General features: G+C 53.0%; 1 protein-coding gene across 2 annotated transcripts; it reads right to left on the bottom strand.

The window, feature by feature from the left end:
* Window positions 14,741-21,350, bottom strand: LOC102172255 (serpin B6-like). Of its 2 annotated transcripts, none has more exons than XM_018039326.1 (6): window positions 21,186-21,350; window positions 20,874-21,023; window positions 18,074-18,188; window positions 16,976-17,118; window positions 15,433-15,588; window positions 14,741-15,258 (listed from the first exon to the last, which is right to left on the bottom strand). In XM_018039326.1, exons 1-6 carry the CDS (start codon window positions 21,348-21,350, stop codon window positions 14,854-14,856), a joined length of 1,134 nt encoding a protein of 377 aa, XP_017894815.1. In that variant the 3' UTR covers window positions 14,741-14,853. The 2 variants fall into 2 exon arrangements, with proteins under 2 accessions (XP_017894815.1, XP_017894816.1); XM_018039327.1 differs by having other exon boundaries at window positions 15,433-15,579.

The following is a 22,578-nucleotide window of genomic DNA, read 5'->3' as shown; positions in this document are numbered from 1 at the left end:
AGGAGGCAGAGAGACATCTTTAAGGCCAAAGAGGGGAACGAAAGGCTGAAAAGGCTGTTCAAGAGACCAGCAAACCCTGTTACTTCACGACCTTGCTGCCCCAGGCAAACCCCCTTGTCTCGTCAAATCTTCACACACACAAAGCTGCCTGCCTGGTCACTTCTTGAGCCTTGTTTCTTCGAGGTTCGCACAAAATTCAGTGGGCTTGGTTTTCTGCTATCGATTTGTCTGAGGTCCATTTAATTATTCGACCAGCCAGGAAGAACGTAGAGGAGAAGAAACACTATCCCTACACATTCTCTTCCATCTTTAGTATCCAGTTTCTTGCTCAGTAGCTGAGTCACGTCTGACTCTTTTGTGACTTCGCGGACTACAGCCTACCTGGCCCCTCTGTCCATGGATTTTCCAGGCAAGAAACTGGAGTGGGTTTCCATTTCCTCCTCCAGGGGATCTTTCCGACCCAGGGATGAACCCGAGGCTCCTGCCTTGCAGAAGGATTCTTTCCACTGAGCCCGCAGGACAGGCCTTAGTATCCAATAGCTTAACACTAATACAGAGGAAACCAGAAGGTCACTGGTCTTCAAAGGCCACAGCGAGGCTGGTAATAGTTGTTTTTCGCCACTGACAACAGTTGCTGATGGTCATTAAAGGCGAGAGCATACCCACTCCCTGTAAAATCACTAAACTGAAAAGGAAGGAATGACGAGGTGAGGCCCAGAGGTTTGCTCAGGATACTCTGATGGCAGAAAGTACATGAACTGTGAGACAGGCGAACAGCCCACGCTGATGCAGGCCCCGAAATCAAACAGGAAGCGCCGCTTCGCGCACTGCCCAGGGCACTGACACAGAACCCCAGAGGCGGCACCGAGCCCCCCGGGCAGGGACTCGGGAGGGTCCTGGTCCCCAGCGCTGGTGGGAATTGCTCTGATAGTTCAGGCCCTGCAGACTCAACTCAGGAACAAGGCTATCAGAAACAACACAAAATGAGTCTAATTAGCAAACTCTGTGACGGCTGACCTGCAGAGCAGCCAGAATCAAGGAAGTAGTCCAACATGGGAAAGAATGGAGCAAAAGCAGCTCCCGCAAAGAGCTGATTTAAAAAGAGGCTTAGTTCTGCTGGGCTCCAAGAAGCAGAGTGAGAGCTGAGCAGCAGGTCATGGCTCTGCAGTCCACCCCTCATCCCTGTGGCAGCGCCCCCTCCCCAAAAACGAGACAGAGAGAGAGGGGGGAGGACAGCAAACTAAACCCTCCTTTTTCAAATAGAAACTTGAACAGTTCGAGAACCATTCATTTCCAATAGGGACAAAGTAAGACCGCAATTTCTTTTCACACTGTGCAAATGATGCTACAATGTGGTGCCCCAGTGTTTCCAGTGTAATTAAGAATAGCTGTTACTGTTTAGTCACTAAGTCATGTCCGACTCTTTGATGACCCCGTGGACTATAGCCCACCAGGCTCCTCGTCCATGGGATTCTTCAGGCAGGATCCTCTGTCCATGGGATTCTTCAGGCAGGAATTTTGGACTGGATTGCCATGCCCTCCTCCAGGGGATCTTCTGGACCCAGAGATCAAACCTGAGTTTCCTGTCCTGGCAGGTGGATTCTTTCCCACTGAGCCACCTGGGAAGCCTCAAATACATTTCTCAGCGCACAGAGCAGGACAATGGCTGTGAAAAGTATTTCTGAAGCTGTACTCAAGTCAAGCACAAAGGTATTTATGACAGTGAAGGTGAATGTCGCTCAGACTCTTTCGACTCCATGGACCATCAGTTCAGTTCAGTTCAGTTCAGGCTCTCAGTTGTGTCCGACTTTTTGCAACCCCATGAATTGCAGCATGCCAGGCCTCCCTGTCCATCACCAAATCCCGGAGTTCACTCAGACTCACGTCCATCAAGTCAGTGATGCCATCCAGCCATCTCATCCTCTGTCATCCCCTTCTCCTCCTGACCCCAATCCCTCCCAGCATCAGAGTCTTTTCCAATGAGTCAACTCTTCGCATGAGGTGGCCAAAGTACTGCAGTTTCAGCATTAGCATCATTCCTTCCAAAGAAATCCCAGGGTTGATCTCCTTTAGGATGGACTGGTTGGATCTCCTTGCAGTCCAAGGGACTCTCAAGAGTCTTGTCCAATATCACAGTTCAAAAGCATCAGTTCTTCGGCATTCAGCTTTCTTCACAGTCCAACTCTCACATCCATACATGACCACAGGAAAAACCATAGCCTCGACTAGACGGACCTTTCTTGGCAATACAGTCCATGGAATTCTCCAGGCCAGAATACTGGAGTGGGGAGCCTTTCCCTTCTCCAGGGGACTTTCCCAACCGAGGGATCCAACCCAGGTCTCCCACATAGCAGGCAGATTCTTTACCAGCTGAGCCACAAGGAAGCCCTAGAATCCTGGAGTGGGTAGGCTATCCATTCTCCAAGTGATCTTACCAACCCAGGAATCAAACCAGGGTCTCTTGCATTGCAGGCAGATTCTTTACTAAGCGAGCTGTCAGGAAAGCTCACTATCACCTTTAGGAGAGGTGTAAGAAGATATAACACAGAGAAGATAGACCCATGCACTTCCCTAGTTGCTCAGTTGGTAGAGAATCTGCCTGCACTGTAGGAGCCCCCGCTCTGATTCCTGGGTTGGAAAGCTGTGCTGGAGAAGGGAGAGGCTGCCCACTCCAGTGTTCTTGGGCTTCCCTATGGTTCAGCTGGTGAAGAATCCGCCTGCTTATTACCAGTCTCACGACTCCTTACAAACGAGATGTTTCAATGAGCTTCGATAGATAATGAAATTGGACTTCCCTGGTGGCTGAGATGGTAAAGAACCCTCCTGCAGTGCAGGAGACCCAGCTTCGAGCCATGGGAGGGGAAGATTCCCATTAAGGGACAGCTCTTCTCCATTCAGTGCCCACGCCAGTAAGAAGCATACACGTTTCACAGGACCCCAAGAGCACGCGGGGCGCCCGGATCCACACTCACAGCGTCGTCACGTCCGCCACTGCCACCGGGTCCGAAAGGAAACTCAGCTTGGCGCACTAGCTACACGGCCCGCCCACTTTCCGCCTCGCGCAGGCCGGTGCCTCGGCCCCACTGCCCACAGTACCAAACAAGGTAGGAGCTGGCTGGGCAGGGACCACGGTGCTGGGGCCCAAATACCTGGGCTGGAGGGGCGGGGCGGGGCGGGGCGGGGCGACCGGAGGGCGGGGCAGAGCGGGAGGGGCGGGGCGGACCTGGCATGCCGGAGGGCGGGGCAACAGTTAGACCTGCTCAGGGGGCAACAGCATCTTCCTACCCCGAAGCCCCACTTCGTAGCAGAGCTGAAACCCCCAAGCTCTATGGGTTGGAAACTGATTGCACCGAGGACTCTAAGGTCACAAAGGAGGTGAGGGATAAAACGGATCAAACACGCTCTTCCTCTTCTGTGGGTTCAGAGGGACGGGAAAGAGGCTGTGTCTGGGTGCAGCGGGTGGCGGCTCTGATGGGCACGTAACCAGCCCGATGGGGCCAGAAGGTCGGAGCTAGTGATGCGGTGGGGCTTGGGCAGGGCTCCCGGGGTGACAGAGGAGCTGGGCTCGACGGAGGGGTGAGGTCCAGGGGCGGCTGGAGGAGGAACAACCGGGCGGAGTCACTGGTGGGAAAGGGCTCCCGCTCCGGGAGGTACACTCAGGACCGGGCAGGGGGTGTGGGCCGGGGAACGGCCAAGCTGAGGCAGGCAGGGCTGGAAGGATGGGGCAGGGCTGGACTGGAAAGAACCTGGAGGCCGCTCTGAGGAATTGGGGTTTTATCTGTCAGTCATGGCGCTGTGGTGTCGGAAAAGACTCTTGAGAGTCCCTTGAACTGCAAGGCAATCAAACCAGACAATCCCAAAGGAAATAAAGCCTGAATATTCATTGGAAGGACTGATGCTGAAGCTGAAGCTCTAAACTTTAGTCACCTGATGTGAAGAGCTGACTCATTGTTAAAGACTCTGATGCCGAGAAAGATTGCAGGCAGGAGGAGAAGAGATGGTTGGATTCATCTTCAACTCAATGGACAAGAGTTTGAGCAGACTCCAGGAGATGGTGATGGACAGGGAAGCCTAGCGTGCTGCAGTCCACGGGGTCTCAAGAGTCAGACAGGACTGGGGGACTGAACAAGAACAGGGGGAACCATTGTAAGATTGAAACTGGACCAGTAACAGGATTCCTTCATTCATCCATATCCTCCCCTCCTTCCCTCCCGTTTCCTTTCTGACTCCAGCACCGGCCCTTAGGATGGACTGGGTGCAGGGGGAGAGGCCCCAGGGGCCCCTAGGGCTCGGCTCTGGGGACCAGGGCACAGCCAGGCCAGCCTGAGCCTGGGCAGTGCAGCAGTGACGGGATGCTGCCCAGAGCTGATGAGGGCGGGCAGCACAGGATGGGAGAACCAGGCGGACTGGGGGCCTGGGGCCAGGAAAGGAGTGACGGGGCAGGAGCCGTTTCCTAGTCTAGCTCGGGTAACTGTGCTCACTGTGATGTGATTAGCTGAAAGAGAGCCTGCCGGGGAAGGGGAGGGTCAGGGGTCAGATGCAGCGTTGCTGCGCTTAGTGGTCAGTCGTGCCGGACTCCTTGAGGCCCCACAGACTGTCGCCTACCACGGACTGAAAATCCACTCGTAGGATGTTCATTTCCTGCTCCAGGGGAGACTGCTGACCCGGGGATCCAACCCGCATCTCCTGTTGAAGAGGACTCGGGTGCTTGAGGAGCATGAAGTGAAGGTGCCCAGGAGACAAGTAGGAACAGAGCAGGATGGGGGGCGTAGGCGCAGGAGCCGCAGGCGGGATTCACCGGCCCAGCCGCGCCTGTGTGTCAGTCATAGCTGGGGCCAGAGGCTGAGGCCCCGCCAGAGGGAGAGTGAAGTCGCTCCGTCGTGTCCGACTCTGGGACCCCATGGACTGTATGGTTCATGTATAGAATCCTGCAGGCCAGAATGCTGGAGTGCGTAGCCTTTCCCTTCTACAGGGGATTTTCCCAACCCAGGGATTGAACCTGGGTATCCGCCATCGCAGGCCAATTCTTTACCATCTGAGCCACCGAGGAGCCCGAAAGAGATAAATAGGGGACATGAAATCCTTCTAAGCATCAATCAAAACTCGAAGGATTTTGACATGTTACCTTTTCCAACTAAATTTTCCATATTGATTACTTTTAAGAAAGTAGCATTTTGTCTGAAAAATATTTCCCTATCTGGTTGAATCTGAAGGATCCTGCCAAAAACAAAGAAAAAGAAGGCACTGATCTTCACGACCCAGGAATGCAATGAGTATCAGCATAGTGTCCTTGCAATCACACTTACCTTATGAGAGGTTTTCTGGAAGCTATTTCACAAGTTTTCCAACACTGTCCAGAAGGAAGGAGGTGTCCGTGGTTTTCAAAGTCTTTACTTCCTAATCTGACTTTCAGCTCTAGGGAAGAAACCGAGTTGGTCCTGGCAATCGCACCCCAACAGGTCTGGGTCACCCGTCAGAGCACCATCTCCCACCACCACCACGTCAGTCCCCCTTGGCCTCCTAACTCTCAGCCCAGTGAGCCCTGTGCGGGTATTGTTAGCAAAAGACTGTGCCTGCAGCTCTGCCTGCGGGCACTCAGATGCCATTTCTCAACGGCCTACAAAGAGCAATGCTGAGCATGGCCCTGTTCTGCAGAGCTTTCTGGAACTTTGAAGGCCTTTCTCCCTCTAAACTTGTTTCTTCCCTAACTTTGAAAAACCTTTCTTTAAACTTTATTCTTCCTTAACTTTGAAGACCTTCTCCCTCTAAACTTGTTTCCCCCATGAGTGCTCCATCCTTGCATAATGAAGATTGTCAACTCAAATAGCAGGGACGTCTCAGCCTCTCCCACGAGCGTGGCACTGGGCTGGGCACTGGGCACCTGGCTGAGAACATGACCTCTGACCTGAGATGCCTCAGAGGTGATGAGAACACCAGAAGTGCTCAGGGGTACTTCCTAGATGTTATGAGAAAACATCTAGATGGTGGCAGCCACACACAAATTCCCCAAGAAAGTCCCCGGCAGACACTTCACTCTGGATGGACTTTATGGAGGAGCTTCCATGTTCCCCGCTAGGTGACCGGCCTAAGGACAGCCTCATTCCCCTTGATTTGATTTTGTATCCATACCATCAACCACAGTGTCTGGACAGATTTCTAAAGGAATGGTGAGGCTTCCTGGGGGAAGCTATTATGCACAAATGTTAAAGCTCTTCAGCCAGAGGCAGAGGGAAACAGCATTTTATATCCGGGTCTTCCCGGTGATGTCAGAGAACAGGTTCTCTGAGAATGACCTGGGAGGTCCCTGGAGGTGGCGGTGAGGGGTACGGCGTGTGTTCCGGATTGGATTGGGGAGAAGACAGGGGCAGTAAAGAGCCTTGAAATCCAAGCCAGATCAGGAAGGGTCTGCACCCACCACACGGAACCCAGGGAAGGGCGCCTGGTGGTTCCGGGTTCCAAACATGAAGCGCTGGGCAGTTGGCTCCCCTGCTCCCTGCAGCCTGGGCCTCAAGTGTTTTAGCTTCTGTAAATAAACAAGAGGTGCCCGGGAAGAGGGACCCTGAGCCAGGAAGGTGTCCCACTTTTGGCAACACTGAAAGACAGAGCAGGCTGTGGTTAGAAATGAACGTTGATTAACCAGGCGATTCCTGGATCACGAGGCTGACCCAGCACCACCCCCAGTGAGGTCAAGACCCTGAAATGGCACCAGGAGCTGAGATGAGGTTGTGTGAGTCACAGAGGCGCCCTTGGCTCTGCAGCCCAGTCAGAGGGCCGGGAACCCTCCTCCCGCTCACTAATCTCACCCCACAGCCACCCTGTGTGTCACGTGGCAGAAACGCGGGACTTCAAGTATGGCTGTACGGAGGGTTTTTTCCAGATGAAGGACTTTTATGAAACCTACACAGATCTTCAGTTTCACAAAGAGGATTCTCTCTAAAATCCCGGTTCAGTCCTAATGTGGATTTATGACGCAGAGGAAAGGACCAGGTTGGACCTAAAGAGACACTCAAGAAGAAGTCAAATGATAGGGGTAAAATTCCATGAGACTCAGAAATGATGCAATTGCAGTGTGCCTCAGAAAGGGGTAAGAGGTCCTGGGTGGGGCGGTGAGGGTGGCGGTGACCTGCCCAGGAACAGAGAGCTGGGAAGGGAGGACCCAGGGTGGTCCCCCTACAGGACAGCTGGAGCAGGGAGTCGGGGGGACGCACAGGCTGGGGTACAAGGGGTGGGCATATGGGAGTGATGCCAAGGAGGGGGGCCGCAGAAACAAGAAGGGAGGCAGACATACTTCACAAGCAATATTCAAATTCAAAATCAGAGTTTCAGACGTGTTACTCTCAGCTCGCGTTTAAGACATGTGTGAGCATTGCTCGTATTTCCTTTTCATGAATGTCTGAGCCTGACTTCCTGACAGCAGTTACACCTATTTGCTCCACAGAGTTGGTGGGCAGAAGACACTGCGTGTCACCTTTTTTAACTTCGGTGAGAAGTGATGGGAAGCTTGGTACACATCTGTCTCCACCACTGTTGACGGGAAATACCACCACGGACTTTGCACGTCACCCACTAGGCCCCCAAGGAGAAACCTCCAGACACATCGCTGTGCTGGAGACGTGGTGGGTTCCGACGTGAAAGGGGCCCGATTTCGTGTCCGGCCAGCATTTCTCACAGGCAGCACCACTGACAAGTGGGGTCCGATGACCATTCCTGACGTGGCTCCTGTGCCCCTCCACTAGAGGCCAGCTGCGCCTCCCTCCATTAGGACAACAGAAACGCCTCCGGGCGTGCCACCTGTCTTCAAGGGGCACAGTGCCCACCAGCTGATAATGATGTCACAGACTCATTCAGCCCAGGAGGGCACAAACCACGATAACCGGAGGAAGACAGGAAAAGTCTCTTTGGGCTGAATCTAACCTGGCCTGGGGAATACAGGGAAGGGCTTATATAGAAACGAAAGTGAGAATGCTTCACCAGCAATTTCACAGAATTTTCCAGACCCAGCGGAGACTTTGTCACGATGAGAGTTTAGGTGATTCCTGTATCCCCCACCAGCCCGACCCCCACCCCGGCCAGAGATTACCTGCTCCACGAGCAGAACCAGGACCCCGGGGAAGCCCAGTTGGGATCCCTGGATGCATCTCAGGTGAACGTGCACACACCCTGGCGCTAACTGCTGTTGTTGATCACATTACATGTGAATTACATACATGATATGGAGCGTATGTTAATGTCCTGCATACGGCGAGCTTCCAGGACACATTCACCCTGAGTTTGTGGTGATTGGTTATCGGAAACCAAGACACCTGTTTACTCACAAGCAGTCAGTCCTGGCTGCCCGGGCTCATAACCAGTGACTCTGGGCAACAGGCCCTAGTGGGCCGGAGCCCATTTCCCTGTGCACCCGCCACCAACACTTCTCTGAGCTGGAACCACGCAGACTCAGCTCTCAGAGCCTCAGAACCGCACGCCGGGGGCAGGGCAGGTGTGACCCAGCTCTAAGCAGGGGAGATGTGGCTGAGGAATTGGGTAGTCTGAGCCGAGAACCGCAGAGAGCCCCCGACGGCTGCTGGGTCGCCTTCAGGTTGCTGTCTGCACCACCATCCAGAACAGAGTTCCGCAGAAAAACATGCAGTTCTAGGTGAAGAAGAGCCACATTTAAGTCCCCATGTCCTGAATTGGTTTGCCAGAAGTTTTACCTTCATTTTCCATTCGAAGGATTCCTTAACAAAAGAAACCCCTTGTTCAGTTCATTTCAGCCGCTCAGTCACGTCCAAGTCTTTGTGACCCCATGGAGTGCAGCACGCCAGGCCTCCCTGTCCATCACCAATTCTCGGAGCCTGCTCAAACTCATCGAGTCGGTGATGCCATGCAACCATCTCATCCTCTGTCACCCCCTTCTCCTCCAGCCCTCAGTCTTTCCCAGCATCAGGGTCTTGTTCAATGAGTCAGGTGTTTGCATCTGGTGGCCAAAATATTGGAGCTTCAGCTTCAACATCAGTCCTTCCGATATTCAGGACTGATTTCCTTTAGGATCTACTGGTTTGATTTCCTCGTAGTCATAGGGACTGTCGAGAGTCTCTCCAACCCCACAGTTCAGAAGCATCAATCCTTTGACGCTCTGTCTTTTTTATGATGTGACCCTCACATCCATACGTGACTCCTGGGAAAACCAAAGCTTTCCCTGGATGAACCTTTGTCAGAAAGAAATGTCTCTGCTTTTTAATATGCTGTCTAGGTTGGTCATAAGTTGTCATCCAAGGGGCAAGCGTCTTTTAATTTCACAGCTGCAGTCACCATCTGCCGTGATTTTCGAGCCCAAGAAAATGAAGTCTCTCACTGTTTCCACTGTTTTCCCATCTATTTGCCATGAAGTTATGGGACCAGATGCCATGACCTTCCCTTTTTGAATGTTGAGTTTTCAGCCAACTTTCTCCTTCCTCTCTTTCACTCTCATCAAAGGCTCTTTAGTTCCCCCTCGCTTTCTCCCATAAAGGTGGTGTCATCTGCGTATCGGAGGTTATTGGTGTTTCTGCCGGCAGTCCTGATTCCAGCTTGTTACACACAAATATAGAGGTTTCATTGTCGATAGCTCCCTGAACTTAATTTCAGCATGCAGGTCTCAAAAGAAAAGAAATAGAAGCAACAGAGAGAAGTGAGAGCACACACATCACCCAGGTGGGTTCCCAGCCGACACCCAGACTTTTCCATCCCTGGGAAATCCCGAAGAGTCAGTCTGGCCCCCAGCTGGGAAAGGATGCTGGGCTGTGCGTCCACCCCAAGGGTGCGACGTCCCACTGCGGTCATGGGGGCTGCGGTTAATAACCCCAGGCTGCACACTGACATCAGCATCGGCGCTGTGAACAAACGCAGCTCCGGTTTCTTCCTTCAACTGTTACAATGCTGTTTGTCTCACCTTGTGAGTCAGGAGGTTCCTTAGACTGGGGCCTAATATCAGGAGCTAAGAAATTCCAAAGCCACTGCTTTGGTACCTAAAGTGCCCCTTACTTGTTGGTAACGGTTGTCATGCTTGCAGGCAGGAATGAGGTACAGGCAGGGTCCAGGGTCTGAAGTCGGTCAGAGGTATGCTGCCCTTTCTCTGAAGCGTGACCCAGGCTACCTCCACTTTCATTTCCCAAAAGTGTCAAACTCGGGAGATCAAGGAAGACAGGGAGTACAGATTTTGGCAAGAATGTGGGTTGGATCACACGGGATTTGTCCTTTTGTGAGTGGTGTATTTCACTTGGCGGCCTATCCTCAAGGGTCATCCACGTCAGAGCCTGTGTCCCGCTTACCTTCCTCTTTTAAAGGCTGGATGTGTCTCCGTTGTGTGTAGAGACTACACTTTGTTACCATTTGTCTCCGCACGGACATGTGGGAGGCTTGCACTCTTGGTTGTTGTGAATAATCTTGCTAAACACACGGGGCTGCAGGTGTGTGTCTGAGACACTGCTCTCAGTTCTTCTGGGCCACAGCCAGAAGTGGAACTGTGCCTCATGCGGGCGTCTGTGTCAAGGATTTGAGGAATGGCCATTTTGTTTCAGACCCATTTTCATAAGCAGATGGATCGTCATGGGCTCTTTCTTCCAGATTGCCAGTGGATGGCAAAGTGCTTGGATCTGAGGTCGTGAGACCACGCCATGAAGCGGGGGAAGGGCTGTCTGTGCCTCTGGGGGCTCCTCGGGACAAAAGCAGGGCTGGGTGGGTAAGGTGGGGGTGGGGTCGTGACCGTGTCCACCAACAGCTTTGCTGCTCCAGGATTTATTTCACTTGCTTTGCTCAGTCGCTAATTTGTGTCCAACACTGCGGCCCCATGGACTGTAGCCCACCAGGCTCCTCTGTCCACAGGGTTTCCCAGGCAAGAATCCTGGATGGGTAACCATTTCCTCTTCCAGGGGATCTTCCCGACCCAGGGATCACCCTTCATCTGCTGTATTGGCAGGCGGATTCCTCACCCGGGAAGCCCAAGGAGCACTGAGGGTGAGCCAAAGGCCAGAGGGACATTGACCCGAGGACGCTGGCTCGGAAGAGGAAGGTGACTATTCCTTCCCAGGAGGGCGGAACATGCCACCTGCACCTGTGACCTCAGATAGCCAAGGAATGTTGCAAGTACAGGCAGAGCGGGCTGCCAGGACCGTCAGGCCCTCCTTCCGGGAGGCTGAGAGTGGGGAGTGGGACTACAGGGCTGGGCAGTGCAGGCGCTAAAGCAGACAGCCACCACTTTCTGGCGGTTTCTGAGGTTTGAAGAGAGAGAGAGGAAGGGAGGGGAGCCTGTGCCTGCTACAGGAGGTGGGGGCAGGGAAGACCTCTGTGCAGCTGAGTCCACAGGCCTCTGGAGGAAAGCGCCTCCTCCTTAGGGGACCTCAGTCATTGTCAGCTGACTACACCAGGCCTCTCACGTGCTGGCGGCCAGTCTGCCTTACTCAGAGTCGACTCATGTAATCCTCATCTCCTGTAAAAACTACCTTAACGGCAACACCTCAATGGGTGTTAGACCAATTAACTGGTCCTCTGAGTCAGTCAAGGTGACACACAAAATTAACTGTCATACTGGGCTACCTCGTTTTTCAGGTGGTCATGTATGGATGGGAGAGCTGGACCATAAAGAAAGCTGAGCACCAAATAGTGATGCTTTTGAACTGTGGTGGTGGAGAAGACTCTTGAGAGTCCCTTCGACTGCAAGGAGATCCAACCAGTCCATCCTAAAGGATATCAGTGCTGAATGTTCATTGGAAGGATTGATGCTGAAGCTGAAACGCCAATACTTTGGCCACCTGATGTGAAGATCTGACTCACTGGAAAAGACCCTGATGCTGGGAAAGACTGAAGGGAAGAGGGGAAGTGACGGCAGAGGATGAGATGCTTGCATGGCATCACCGACTCGCTGGACATGAGTTTAAGTAAGCTCTGAGAGTTGGTGATGGACAGGGAGGCCTGGTGTGCTGCAGTCCATGGGCTTGCAAAGAGTCAGACACGACTGAGTGACTGAACTGTGCTATCTCTTTCTCTCATGGAAACACATGGTGTGTGGATTTCAAAAGCCAACTATAGAAATATCTCAACCAAAATGTGTATATATTTTAATGTGAAAAGACTGGATTGAGAAGATCTTCCATTTCTCAGGATTTGCTTTGAGCTTACCTGGTACTCAGCATCTGAAAAAAGACTATTTTTCTCCATAAAAAATTCTGTAGTCCACGGCAGGACTGGCTCCGTAATTTGCAGGGCTGGTGCAAAATGAGAATGCAGGACCCTCTGCTTAAAAGCTGTAAAGACTCTGAAGACAATGAGAGCAGAGCACTGAGCCAGGGGTCCTTCTCCGGGGCCCAGGGAGGCCCACCGGCCACCCCTCCTTGAAGCCAGAGCTGGTCACAGACAAGATCAACCGGGAGGACGGTAAGTGACAGCGAGCGTGGCTCGGTCACGTCTGACTCTCTGCGCCCCCGAGTTTGTGGGATTCTCCAGGCCGGAATCCTGGAGTGGGGAGCCAGTATCCCCCGGGGACCTTCCCAACCCAGGGATCGAAGCCCGGTCTCCCGCACTGCAGGCGACTCTTCCCGGCCTGAGCCACCATGGAAGGACTATGACGAGGACAGGAATTCCGAGTTTATTGATGACAAATGCTCGGGAGATTATAAGGCAATTCTATTAAAATTTTAATAAGATCATATTGAAAAACACAGTTTTGAAGAAACTGCCAATGACATTTAACGGAGTAGATCCAGCTAAGAGAGAGACGGGCAGAGGCCGAGCTGTGTGACAGGTTCTGTAACACCCGGGACCACGGCGTCCATCCTCACAGGTCCCTGCTGATGGCCTGATGGGGACGAAGGACAGACGCCTCGGACCCTGGCTGGACAGACAGCTCACTTCAGGCGACAGTGGGCGCAGGCTGGGGGGAGGCGGGCGCTGACGCCGCTGGCCCCACTGCCCGCTCCCAAGGGTAGCGTCTCTGCAGCCTGTCTCTCCTCACGGCTCAGGTGCTGACTTGGGCACAGCAGAGACAGTGGACTAGAGACAGGCTGAGAATGTGGGTCACACCACCAGGTTAGAGGGAGCCCAGCTCCTGATGACACCACAGGGAGGCCAGTGGACCCCGCACCACTCTCCACCCAAACCTCAGCATCAGCTGGGCTCGGGCCCCACGTCTCAGCAGGGAACCCGGGCGGCTGCAGAAAGCTTCGTGCAGTTCAGTCGCTCAGTTGTGTCCGACTCTTTGCGAGCCGGTAGACTGCTGCATTTCAGGCTTCCCTGTGCATCGCCAACTCCCAGTGTGTTCTCAAACTCATGCCCAGTTGAGTCCGTGATGCCATTCAACCATCTCATCCTCTGTCATCCCTTTCTCCTCCTGCCTTCAATCTTTCCCAGCATCAAGGTTTTTTCATATGAGTCAGCTCTTTGCATCAGAAGGCCAAAGTATTGGAGCTTCAGCTTCAGCATCACTCTTTCCACTGAACCTTCAGGACTGATTTCCTTTAGGATGCACTGGTTGAAACCTTAGCCGCCTCTTTCTCTCCAGTACCCGCGGGAGGATGGAATGTCACCCGGCGTGCCTCCATGACGTGGTCTGAAACGCCCCCACCTCGTGAACAGGGCCTGTCTGCTCATCTCTGACCCCGGGGGCAACTGAACATGCTCAGGGAGTGTGGACGGTCAAGCACTTGAACAGGCGTCTGACCACAGACCCTCCAATGCAGACACAGTGGCTCGGGGATGGACTTCTCCCGGTCTGGGTCCACGGCCCTCCCCTGTTCTGCTGGTTTCTGGAGGGCTCACGTTCGGGGGTCTCTGAGGCCCGCTCCCCCTCCCCGTGGCTGCTGTAGCCTCTGCTTCGCCCTGGTCTCAGGAGCAGGGCCACTGAGCAGAGGAGACAAGGAAGCCCCGCTCATCCTTCCAGGCCCGGAGCAGAGCGCGCTCCCCAAGGACCTGGACGGGGCGGGCGGAGGGAGGACCCAGAGAGCAGGAGCCAGTGCTCCCCACCGGCAGGACCACTGAGCGCCCGTCTACAATGGCAGCTGCAGCTCCGAGAAGGCAGGGGACACGAAAACACACACACACAGACACACACACACAAAAACACAAACACACACAACACACACACACAGGTACACACACACAAAGATACAAACATGAAACACACACACAAACAAACACGAGAACAACACACACACAAACACACACACACAGAGACACAACACAGCCCACACACAGACACACACAGTCACACACACACATACAAACACTGACACACACACACAAACACACACACACGGAGACACACACACACAAACACAGACACACACACACAAACCGACACACACACAGAGACACACACAGACAGACACACACACACACAGACACACACACACAGGTGCACACACACACAGATACAAACACTGAAACACACACACACAAACACGCACACACGGAGACACACAGTCCCACACACAGACACACAAACCCACACACACAAACCCACACACACACAGAGACACAGACACACAGACGCACACACACACACACACACACAGGTGCACACACACACACACAAACACAGACACACACACACACAAACCCACACACACACAGAGACACACAGTCTCACACACAAACAGACACACAGACACACACACACACACAGACACAGAGATATACAGACACACACACAGACACACAGACACAGACCCACACACACACAGACACACAAACAGAGACACACACACAGACATACACACACATAGGCGGTCCCAATCAGCCCTTTATTTGTGGACCTTCGCTAAGGTCACTTGGGGTTCCAGGCTCTTCGCAGAGATTGGGGAGAGCCGTGAGGAGCACCGGGGGGGCCCCCACACCTCGTCACGGCGAGCAGAAGCGGCCGCAGAACAGGATGGCCCCGGTGTTGCCGTGCTGGATGAAGAAGAGGAAGGGGCGGTCGGCACAGAACTTGTACACCTCCCTCAGACTTCTCGTCATGATCGTGGCCCCTGTGGCGGCTGCAGCTTCCGTGCCCTCCTCAGTGACCTCCACGAAGGACTTGTGCACGATCTTGGACAGGTACAGGTCTCGGCTGGACGACATCCTGCTGAAGTCGGCCTGGGCCACGTCAAAGGCGTCGGTCATGCCCAGGTCTCGGAGGACGCCTTCCATATCGTAGCTCTCCTCCAGCGTGAAGCGGGGCAGGAACACCTCCACCTCCTCATCAGCCAGCGTGTCCGGCTTCGTCCACGCGACGAGTTTCTCATAGGTCAGGGCATTTTCCACCTGGAGGAGAAGGTAGAAGATTCAGGGTCTGCAGCTGCCCTGGGGACCATTCGCTGCGACCCACACACCGCGCCCTGCGGGCCTGGGGCGGCCTGCCGACTGCACACGAGTTCGCAGTGCCAGGCAGGGATCCGGACGAGACCCCGGGCCACAGGGCCACGGTGGCCTGGTTACCGTGTACACGTCAGTGCTTTCACTGGGCAGCAGGATGACCATGTTCAGCTCTTGGCCAACATAGGGAAGCACCAGAATCTGGGTGCTTATTTCTTCAATGTAGGTCATTTTAAAGGTGGACTTATTGCACATCATTTGCACAGTTTCCTCCACGTTCTATAAAGGAAATGGATAAACGTTAACTGAAACAACCCGTGGACACGCAGGACGAGTCATCAGAGCCGGCCCCCTGAGCCCACACACTCTGTCTTGTCTCCAGACCCCCCTCAGCTCCGCCTCGTCAGCTCGTCTGCTCGGCTCCAGCTCCCACCCCTGGTTCCCAGCGCTCAGGCCTCAGGCTGCTGTTCTCCTGCTGACCCAGGAGGGCTCCACTCAGACGTTCCCAGCAGGACCTCGCCCCCGGCTCCTGCCTGCCTGACATCGTCATCTGGACACAAAGGAGCCTCCAGCTCGGCTCGCACACTGGCGGCTCGTGTCCCCTCCGCCTGCTCCATCTGAACGTTCCCACCTCTGCTCATGGCGACACCACTCATCCCGCCGTCAAACCCTGCCATGTCCTGGGCGCCTGGCCTTCCCACCCACAGCTGACCATGAACAACCATGTGGGCTCTGGTTTTAAAGACAACAGGGCTGTCTGGTGGCTCAGGGGCAAATAATCCGCCTTCCAATGCAGGAGACACAGGCTCCAGCCCTGGTCTGGGAAGACCCCACATCCCAGGGGCTTCTAAGCCCACGGGCCACAGCTACTGAGCCTGGGCTGAGAGCCCGGGAGCCACAGCTCCTGCGGTCATGGACCCGGAGCCCAAGCTCCGCACCAGGAGAAGCACCAGCAGGAGAAGCCCGAGCCCCGAGCCCAGAGGGCCTCTGCCATGGCAGCGGCAGGAAAGGCTGAGCGGCAAGGAGCCCCGCACAGCCGAGTAAATAGATACAAGGATCAGAAAACCACAAGGCAATCTCACTTGTGCTTCCTACCCCCGCCACTCTCAGCCCAGCCACCATCCTCAGGAAAACTTCCAAGTAACCTCCCGGGTCCTGCACACGGGCCGAGGGGCTCTGGGGATCAGAGCCACTGTGAGGGGCCATGGGCTCTGTGAGAATCAGAGGAGGGACACAGGAACCAGGAACCCGGGCCGTGGAGACCGCTAGGGAGGCTCCTGGACGCCCTGCAGAGAAAGGCGTCTGTGTAGGTAGCTCCTGACGGGAGGGGTCAGACGGTAGGATCCAGGCCCATGGAGCATCACAGCTACAGTCTGGAGTTTAAACTGGATCTCGGGGGCTCTAGCAGGCCCAGAGACCTGCGAGCTGCCCCGTGGATGTGGGATAGAAGACGGAACACTCGCCACACGGACCGCCCCTGATGACACAGCAGAGGAGGAGCAGGGGGAGAGGAAGCCAGGGTTTGCCCGGATCCACATCTGGGCCGCCAAGGCCACAAGAGGCTCAAGTTCCTTGAGGTCAGCCTCCTTGCCCGCTCCATAAACCAAGGCGACCCCAGGGACCGTTTCCAAGAACCTCCTTCACTTAATGAAACATTCTTGTTCACCTCGCTGACTTTGAATGGCCTTTCCCTGGTGTTTTCTTTGGGAAACTGTTTTTCCCAGTTTCCTTTGAAGTAGATCGCATTCACGAGAACCAGACGTGTCAAGGCATTAACTGAATTTGCAGAGAGCAAGTCTTTAATTTTACCTGCAAAGAAGAATTAAAGAACCATTTAGCTAACAGGGTTTCCTGGCGAGGTGCTGAGCAGAGTAATTACTGGTCTGTCTCCTGGAGGAGTCAGTGCCCAGTCCAGAGGGTTCACTGTCCCCCAGACAACCACGTGCAGCCAGTTGTCCATCTACTCGCTAAGTAGGGTCCCACATTTGTGACCCCATGGACTGTAGCCCATCAGGATACTGCGTCCATGGAGTTCCCCAGGCAAGAATACGGGAGCAGGTTGCCATTTCCTCCTCCAGGGGATCTTTCTGACCCAGGGATCCAACCCGCCTATCCTGCATTGGCAGGTGATTCTTTGCCATCTGAGCCACCAGGGAGACCCATGCAGGGAGCCTGGCCCCTAAAGCAAAATCAGGGACAAAAACCTTCAAGTCTCTGCTCAGAAAGATACCATGAGTTGCATAAAACACATAAAATGAACAAATAATAAGGGCAGAACTATTCACAGTTTCAGAAAAAGGAATGTTCGGTCTCCAGCGTGAGGGGACCCTCCTGAAGGGGAGAGGTCGGAGCCAGTGTGGAGAGCACGGAAACGAAGAAGCGCAGGTGGCCCAGGGCCTGCCCGCGTGTCCTGCAGTGACACTCAGCGACCCACAGAGCACGCGCTCTGCTGGACAGGCAGGGAGGTGGCGCCGCATCCAGAGTCTGCCTTCCGCCCTTGTGAAAAGGCAGACTATAGGAACATTAACCACAACAGCCAAAAGTCAAGGTGTGATTGCTCTGGAAGAGGTGCACCGAATATTGATGAGGAGGCGGAAAACTAGAGAAATTGGTTGCTGATTAAATTTCAGAAGTGGATTTGAAAGTTTCCAGTTCTTTAGAGAAAAAGCCATTTCTGTTTACATTTGATGGTCTTTAGAAGGAACTGATGGAAAATAAGACCGATTCAAATACTGTGCAAACAGAAGTAGTGACACGTCCTCACCTTCTGTCTTTTCAGCTACCCAGGTGTTTATGCGCTTCCTGGACTCCTCCGTAGCGCTGACAAAGTCCAGCTCTTCCATCCATCCGTAGTGTGCGCGGCAGGCATCTTTGAAATACTTGGAAGGACGGAATGACAGAGTCACGTGGCTACCGAAACAGACAACGCCAACAGCCTACCTCTTCACTGCACCAAATCTCAACACTGATCATTTGACAGTTACTTGTATAACGTACAAACAAATGTTCGCAATTAACCTTCAATCCGGATTCTCAGTTTTCAGCTACACTGAATAAATAACTGAGTAAAGCTCAGGCTTCCCAGGTGGCACGGTGGAAAGAATCCGCCTGCCAATGTTGGAGATCAGGGTTTGATCTCTGCATTGGGAAGATCCCCTGGAGAAGAAAATGGTAACCCACTCCAGTATCCTTGCCTGGACAATCCCATGGACAGAGGAGCCTGGTGGGCTACAGTCCCTGGGGTCGCAAAGAGTCAGACACAACTGAGCGACTAAGCAACAACAACACAGCCATTCAGGGCAACGTGGCAACACTGCCGCCAGCACGCGTTCCGGGCTTCCCTCCTGTGTGACCCTGGAAAGGTCGCTGCGTCTCTCTGGTTCCTTGCATCCTGGAGGTAGCTACATCTCAGAGGTGCTCTGAGGACCGGGGGAATTGGCTCTGTCCGATGTCACGTGGCTGAGTTCTCCCCACACCGTGGACCCTGCATCTTGTGGTCCAGGAGCCTCATTTCATAGAACCCTCACGTCGTTCAGGTTCTGCCAACCTACTGCTCCACTCTTAATCGGGGCTTTTGAAAAAGACGTCAGTGTCTCAGTCTAAGAAAATAGTCTGGAAGCAAAGTGGTCTCCTCCAAGTCGATACCTCATCTTACCCTCGGTGATTTCAACAGCTTTTAGACACAGCTGAAAACAAGGGCCTGCTTCTTAAATTACTGTTTAGTAAGTAATGACCAGTCAAAGAGCAAACTAAAGGAATATCTAATTATACACTGTGATTGGTATTGGATCCTTGGAACACTCGATCACTGTGAAATAACTGACAAATATTTCTCATTGTTTGATTTTATATTCCATATCAAAATAACAATTTAAATATTAATGCTGCTCCAAAATATCCACCAGAAAAGAAAGAAATAAGGAAAATTATGTAATTCATTCTTTATATTGGAAATTTTGCTTTTCTGTATGTCTAAGGCTCCTACAAAGATGACAATAAACTAGCATGTAGCTGAGACGGATAAAAACAAGTGAACCAGGTTGTGAAAACATTCACACCAAGCCGTACAAACCTACAAAAATATTTGACCTCATGCTGAGCACATTCACTTTACACCACCTGTTTTAAAAGAGTGAATTTAGAGTCTGAAACAAGTGTAAAAAATAATGAAAAAAGTCATATAACAGAATAAGATCGCTATCCTAAATATACAAAGAGCTAATTAAAAAAAAAAACAAAACCTAAAGCCCAAAAGTGAAACTACACAAAGGACATATAAATAGGCAATTTTCAGAAAAGATACAAATGTTTGATCCTCATGAAAAGCTGCTCAGTCTCATGAACAATCAGAATGTTAAAGGCTCAGGCCTGTAGCATTGACCAGAGGGTGGTTACCCACCTGCTACCCTTCCTGAGAACGATGGGAAGGGATGAAGCCAACGGGGCGGGAATGAGGCAGAATTCACTGAGATCTGAGAGCCTCCTCTGTCCCTTCCTTCTAAAGTCCATCTGAGTAGCACACACAGGACAGAACCACACAGACACGGTCCCTGCCGGCTCGGCCCGGGCTGGGCCCCACCCCATGCCCACCCGGGGGCTGGCGGCTGTGTTTCAGTACAGCCACCACTGAGCACGCTGCTCACCACTGTGAAAAATGGTGAGGCGGGCACACACTGCTGCTGAGCCTGAAGCTCCATCACTGTGGCCACCAGACACGAAGAGCCGACCCATCGGAAAAGACCCTGATCCTGGAAAGAGCGAAGGCAAAGGAGAAGGGACCGACAGAGGATGAGGGGTTGGATGCATCAGCAACTCAATGGACATGACTCTGGGCAAACTCTGGGACATAGAGAAGACAGAGGAGCCTGGCCTGCTGCAGCCCACGGGCTCAGAAAGAGTCAGACACGACTCAGCAACTGAACAACAGCAGGCGCGCATGCACTGAGATGCGAAGACTTTCTCTGTGTGCAGGGCCCAAGCCCTGATACGGGGCTGGGGGCAGGGCGGGGGCGAGAGTGGGAGGGCTCTGGCCTTGTCTGCGTTTTATACAATAAGAACACACTCACAGATGACTTGAGGTGCATATGAAAAAATTTAAAACCATGAAAGCATTGTAGTTAGATAGAACCAGAGTAAAGAAGACAAAGTCTTAAAAAAATATTCTGTATAGGAAAAGAGCATCAAAATATTTACATGTATAAAACAATTGAACAAGTCTCACAATGCACAAAAAACTTCCAACATGTGAAAAACAACACCAGAAATATTCGATTCGATCACTCCCGTTTGGGCCAACTCATCTGCAAGTGTGGTGTGGTCTGTGTTAGTTCTCTGACAATCAACTCATCGAAGCTTCAGGAACACGTAAACAGGGCTGTTACAGGGCTCCTCTTACAGGCAATGACCGAACAGTTCCAGGAAGCGTGCGGTCATGACTGGGGTCCCATACCCCGCCCACCATGTGGGTCTCAACCCACAAGGCCTCTCTGCACCACAAGGCCCGCCTCCCGTCTACACAGGACTTCGGTCTCTATCTGCTTCGGGCAATCGGGAGTATGACTTACCAAGAAGAAATCGGAAGTCTTCTCTCCAAAAAGTTGGTTGGCCGTTCTGAGCAAGTACTGTGTGTCCGTCCTATTAACTTCACTGAGAAGCTTCTGGAAACCCAGGTGGATGTTAAAAGTTCCACAACTGCTGTTGCTTAGAGAAAGGGTCTGAAATCAAAAACATAAAAACCCACAACTGCAGTAAGCTCTGACTATAGGAGAGTGAGGCCTGTCTGTTGTGCAAGGTCTTAAGGATTCGGATCTCAGACGACAGCTCACAGGCCAAAGAACTGGATCCGCCGTCACCCAGAACCGGCTTCCTGAACGTACCTGGCACATCTGGGCTGCGGTGTTGCCCCTGGCCCCCATGAGGACCATGGCCAGGGTAGACGAGAGGCTTAGGGGCGCGATAAACACATTTTTCGAGTTGTCCTCACCCAGCTTTTTCAGAAGGGTCAAGGCAAAGGTGCCGTTTGATGCTAACAGCGAAAACATGCTGGCGAGGCTGAAAGGATGGATTTAAAATGAGTGTCACGCAAATTCAGGCCACAGGTCGACCGCGTCTCACTCTGCTCTTCACTGTTGTTAGCACTGACGCTCTGCTTCGACGAGCAAACAGGTACACGCACAAAACTCGGTTTCCTCAGGGCCTCGGACCCCCCTGTGGGCTTCTGACATGTGAACACGGCTGAGAGACAGCGCTGATACAGAGAGGGTGCTGGGACACGGCCTGGGAGGGTCGGGAAGGCGCTGCTGGTTTTTGCTCCCATTTCTAGACTGTTCGCTGTGTTTGGGCCTCTAGGTACAATTTTATAACAAGAATCATCAAAATGATCAATCCGAACACACAGTCACACAAGTTGTAAAGAGAGAGAGAGGCCCCGCTTAGCGTAAGCTGAAGCCTTGAGATAAAGGAGAAGCAAATCCCGTCCAAAGAAGCATGATAGCCTCGAAGACAAGCCCCCTGACGCCAAGGCCTCCTCCTCTGGGAGCTCCACCTGTGCCAAAGCCCGAATCCAGGGCCTCTTGCTGAGCTCCTGCGGCCCCAGGCCCAGGCCCTGTCATCCCGCTCAGGTCAAGGGCTTGGGACGCGTCCACGTCCACCTCCAGGGCCCGGCCTCGGAGGTGAACAGCCCCGACAAGGGAGGCGTTTGGTCCAGAACAGGACACTGTAGGGATGGGTGGGGGTGCGCGAGGGTTCAGGGCCTCTCTGCATACTCTTATTCTGTTCCCCATGAAAGCTGAAAATACATCTCCCCGTGGAAATACCCTCCTGTACCAGGAGGCAGAGAGACATCTTTACGGCCAAAGAGGGGAACGAAAGGCTGAAAAGGCTGTACAAGAGACCAGCAAACCCTGTTACTTCACGACCTTGCTGCCCCAGGCAGACCCCTTGTTTTGTCAAATCACACACACAAAGCTGCCTGCCTTGTCACTTCTTGAGCCTTATATATTCAATTTTCGCACAAAATTCAGCAGGGTTGGATTTCTGCTATTGATTTGTATTAGGTCAATTTAATTTCCAGTCCAGCCGGGAAGAACCTAGAGGAGAGGAAACACCCCCCCACCACCGCACACACACATTGTCTTCCATCTTTAATATCCAGTTTCTTGCTCAGTAGCTGAGTCACGTCTGACTCTTTTGTGACTCCGTGGACTACAGTCTACCTGGCCCCTCTGTCCATGGATTTTCCAGGCAAGAAACTGGAGTGGGTTGCCACTT

This window comes from Capra hircus, chromosome 23 (genome assembly GCF_001704415.2).
Source record: "Capra hircus breed San Clemente chromosome 23, ASM170441v1, whole genome shotgun sequence".
NCBI lineage: Eukaryota > Metazoa > Chordata > Mammalia > Artiodactyla > Bovidae > Capra > Capra hircus.
The sequence above is the reverse complement of the archived record's forward strand: the minus strand, read 5'-3'. Positions and strand labels throughout refer to the sequence as shown.

Bases quoted from the DNA above. Each gene is read 5' to 3' on its own strand.
- LOC102172255 (XM_018039326.1), bottom strand. From the start codon at position 21,350: ATGTTTTCGCTGTTAGCATCAAACGGCACCTTTGCCTTGACCCTTCTG. The intron at 18,189-20,873 runs GTAAGTCATACT...CGTCCTTCCAAG, and splicing joins AGACTTCCGATTTCTTCTTG to TATTTCAAAGATGCCTGCCG. The intron at 15,259-15,432 runs GTAACCAGGCCA...CTTCTCCTCCAG, and splicing joins AAAGCACTGACGTGTACACG to GTGGAAAATGCCCTGACCTA.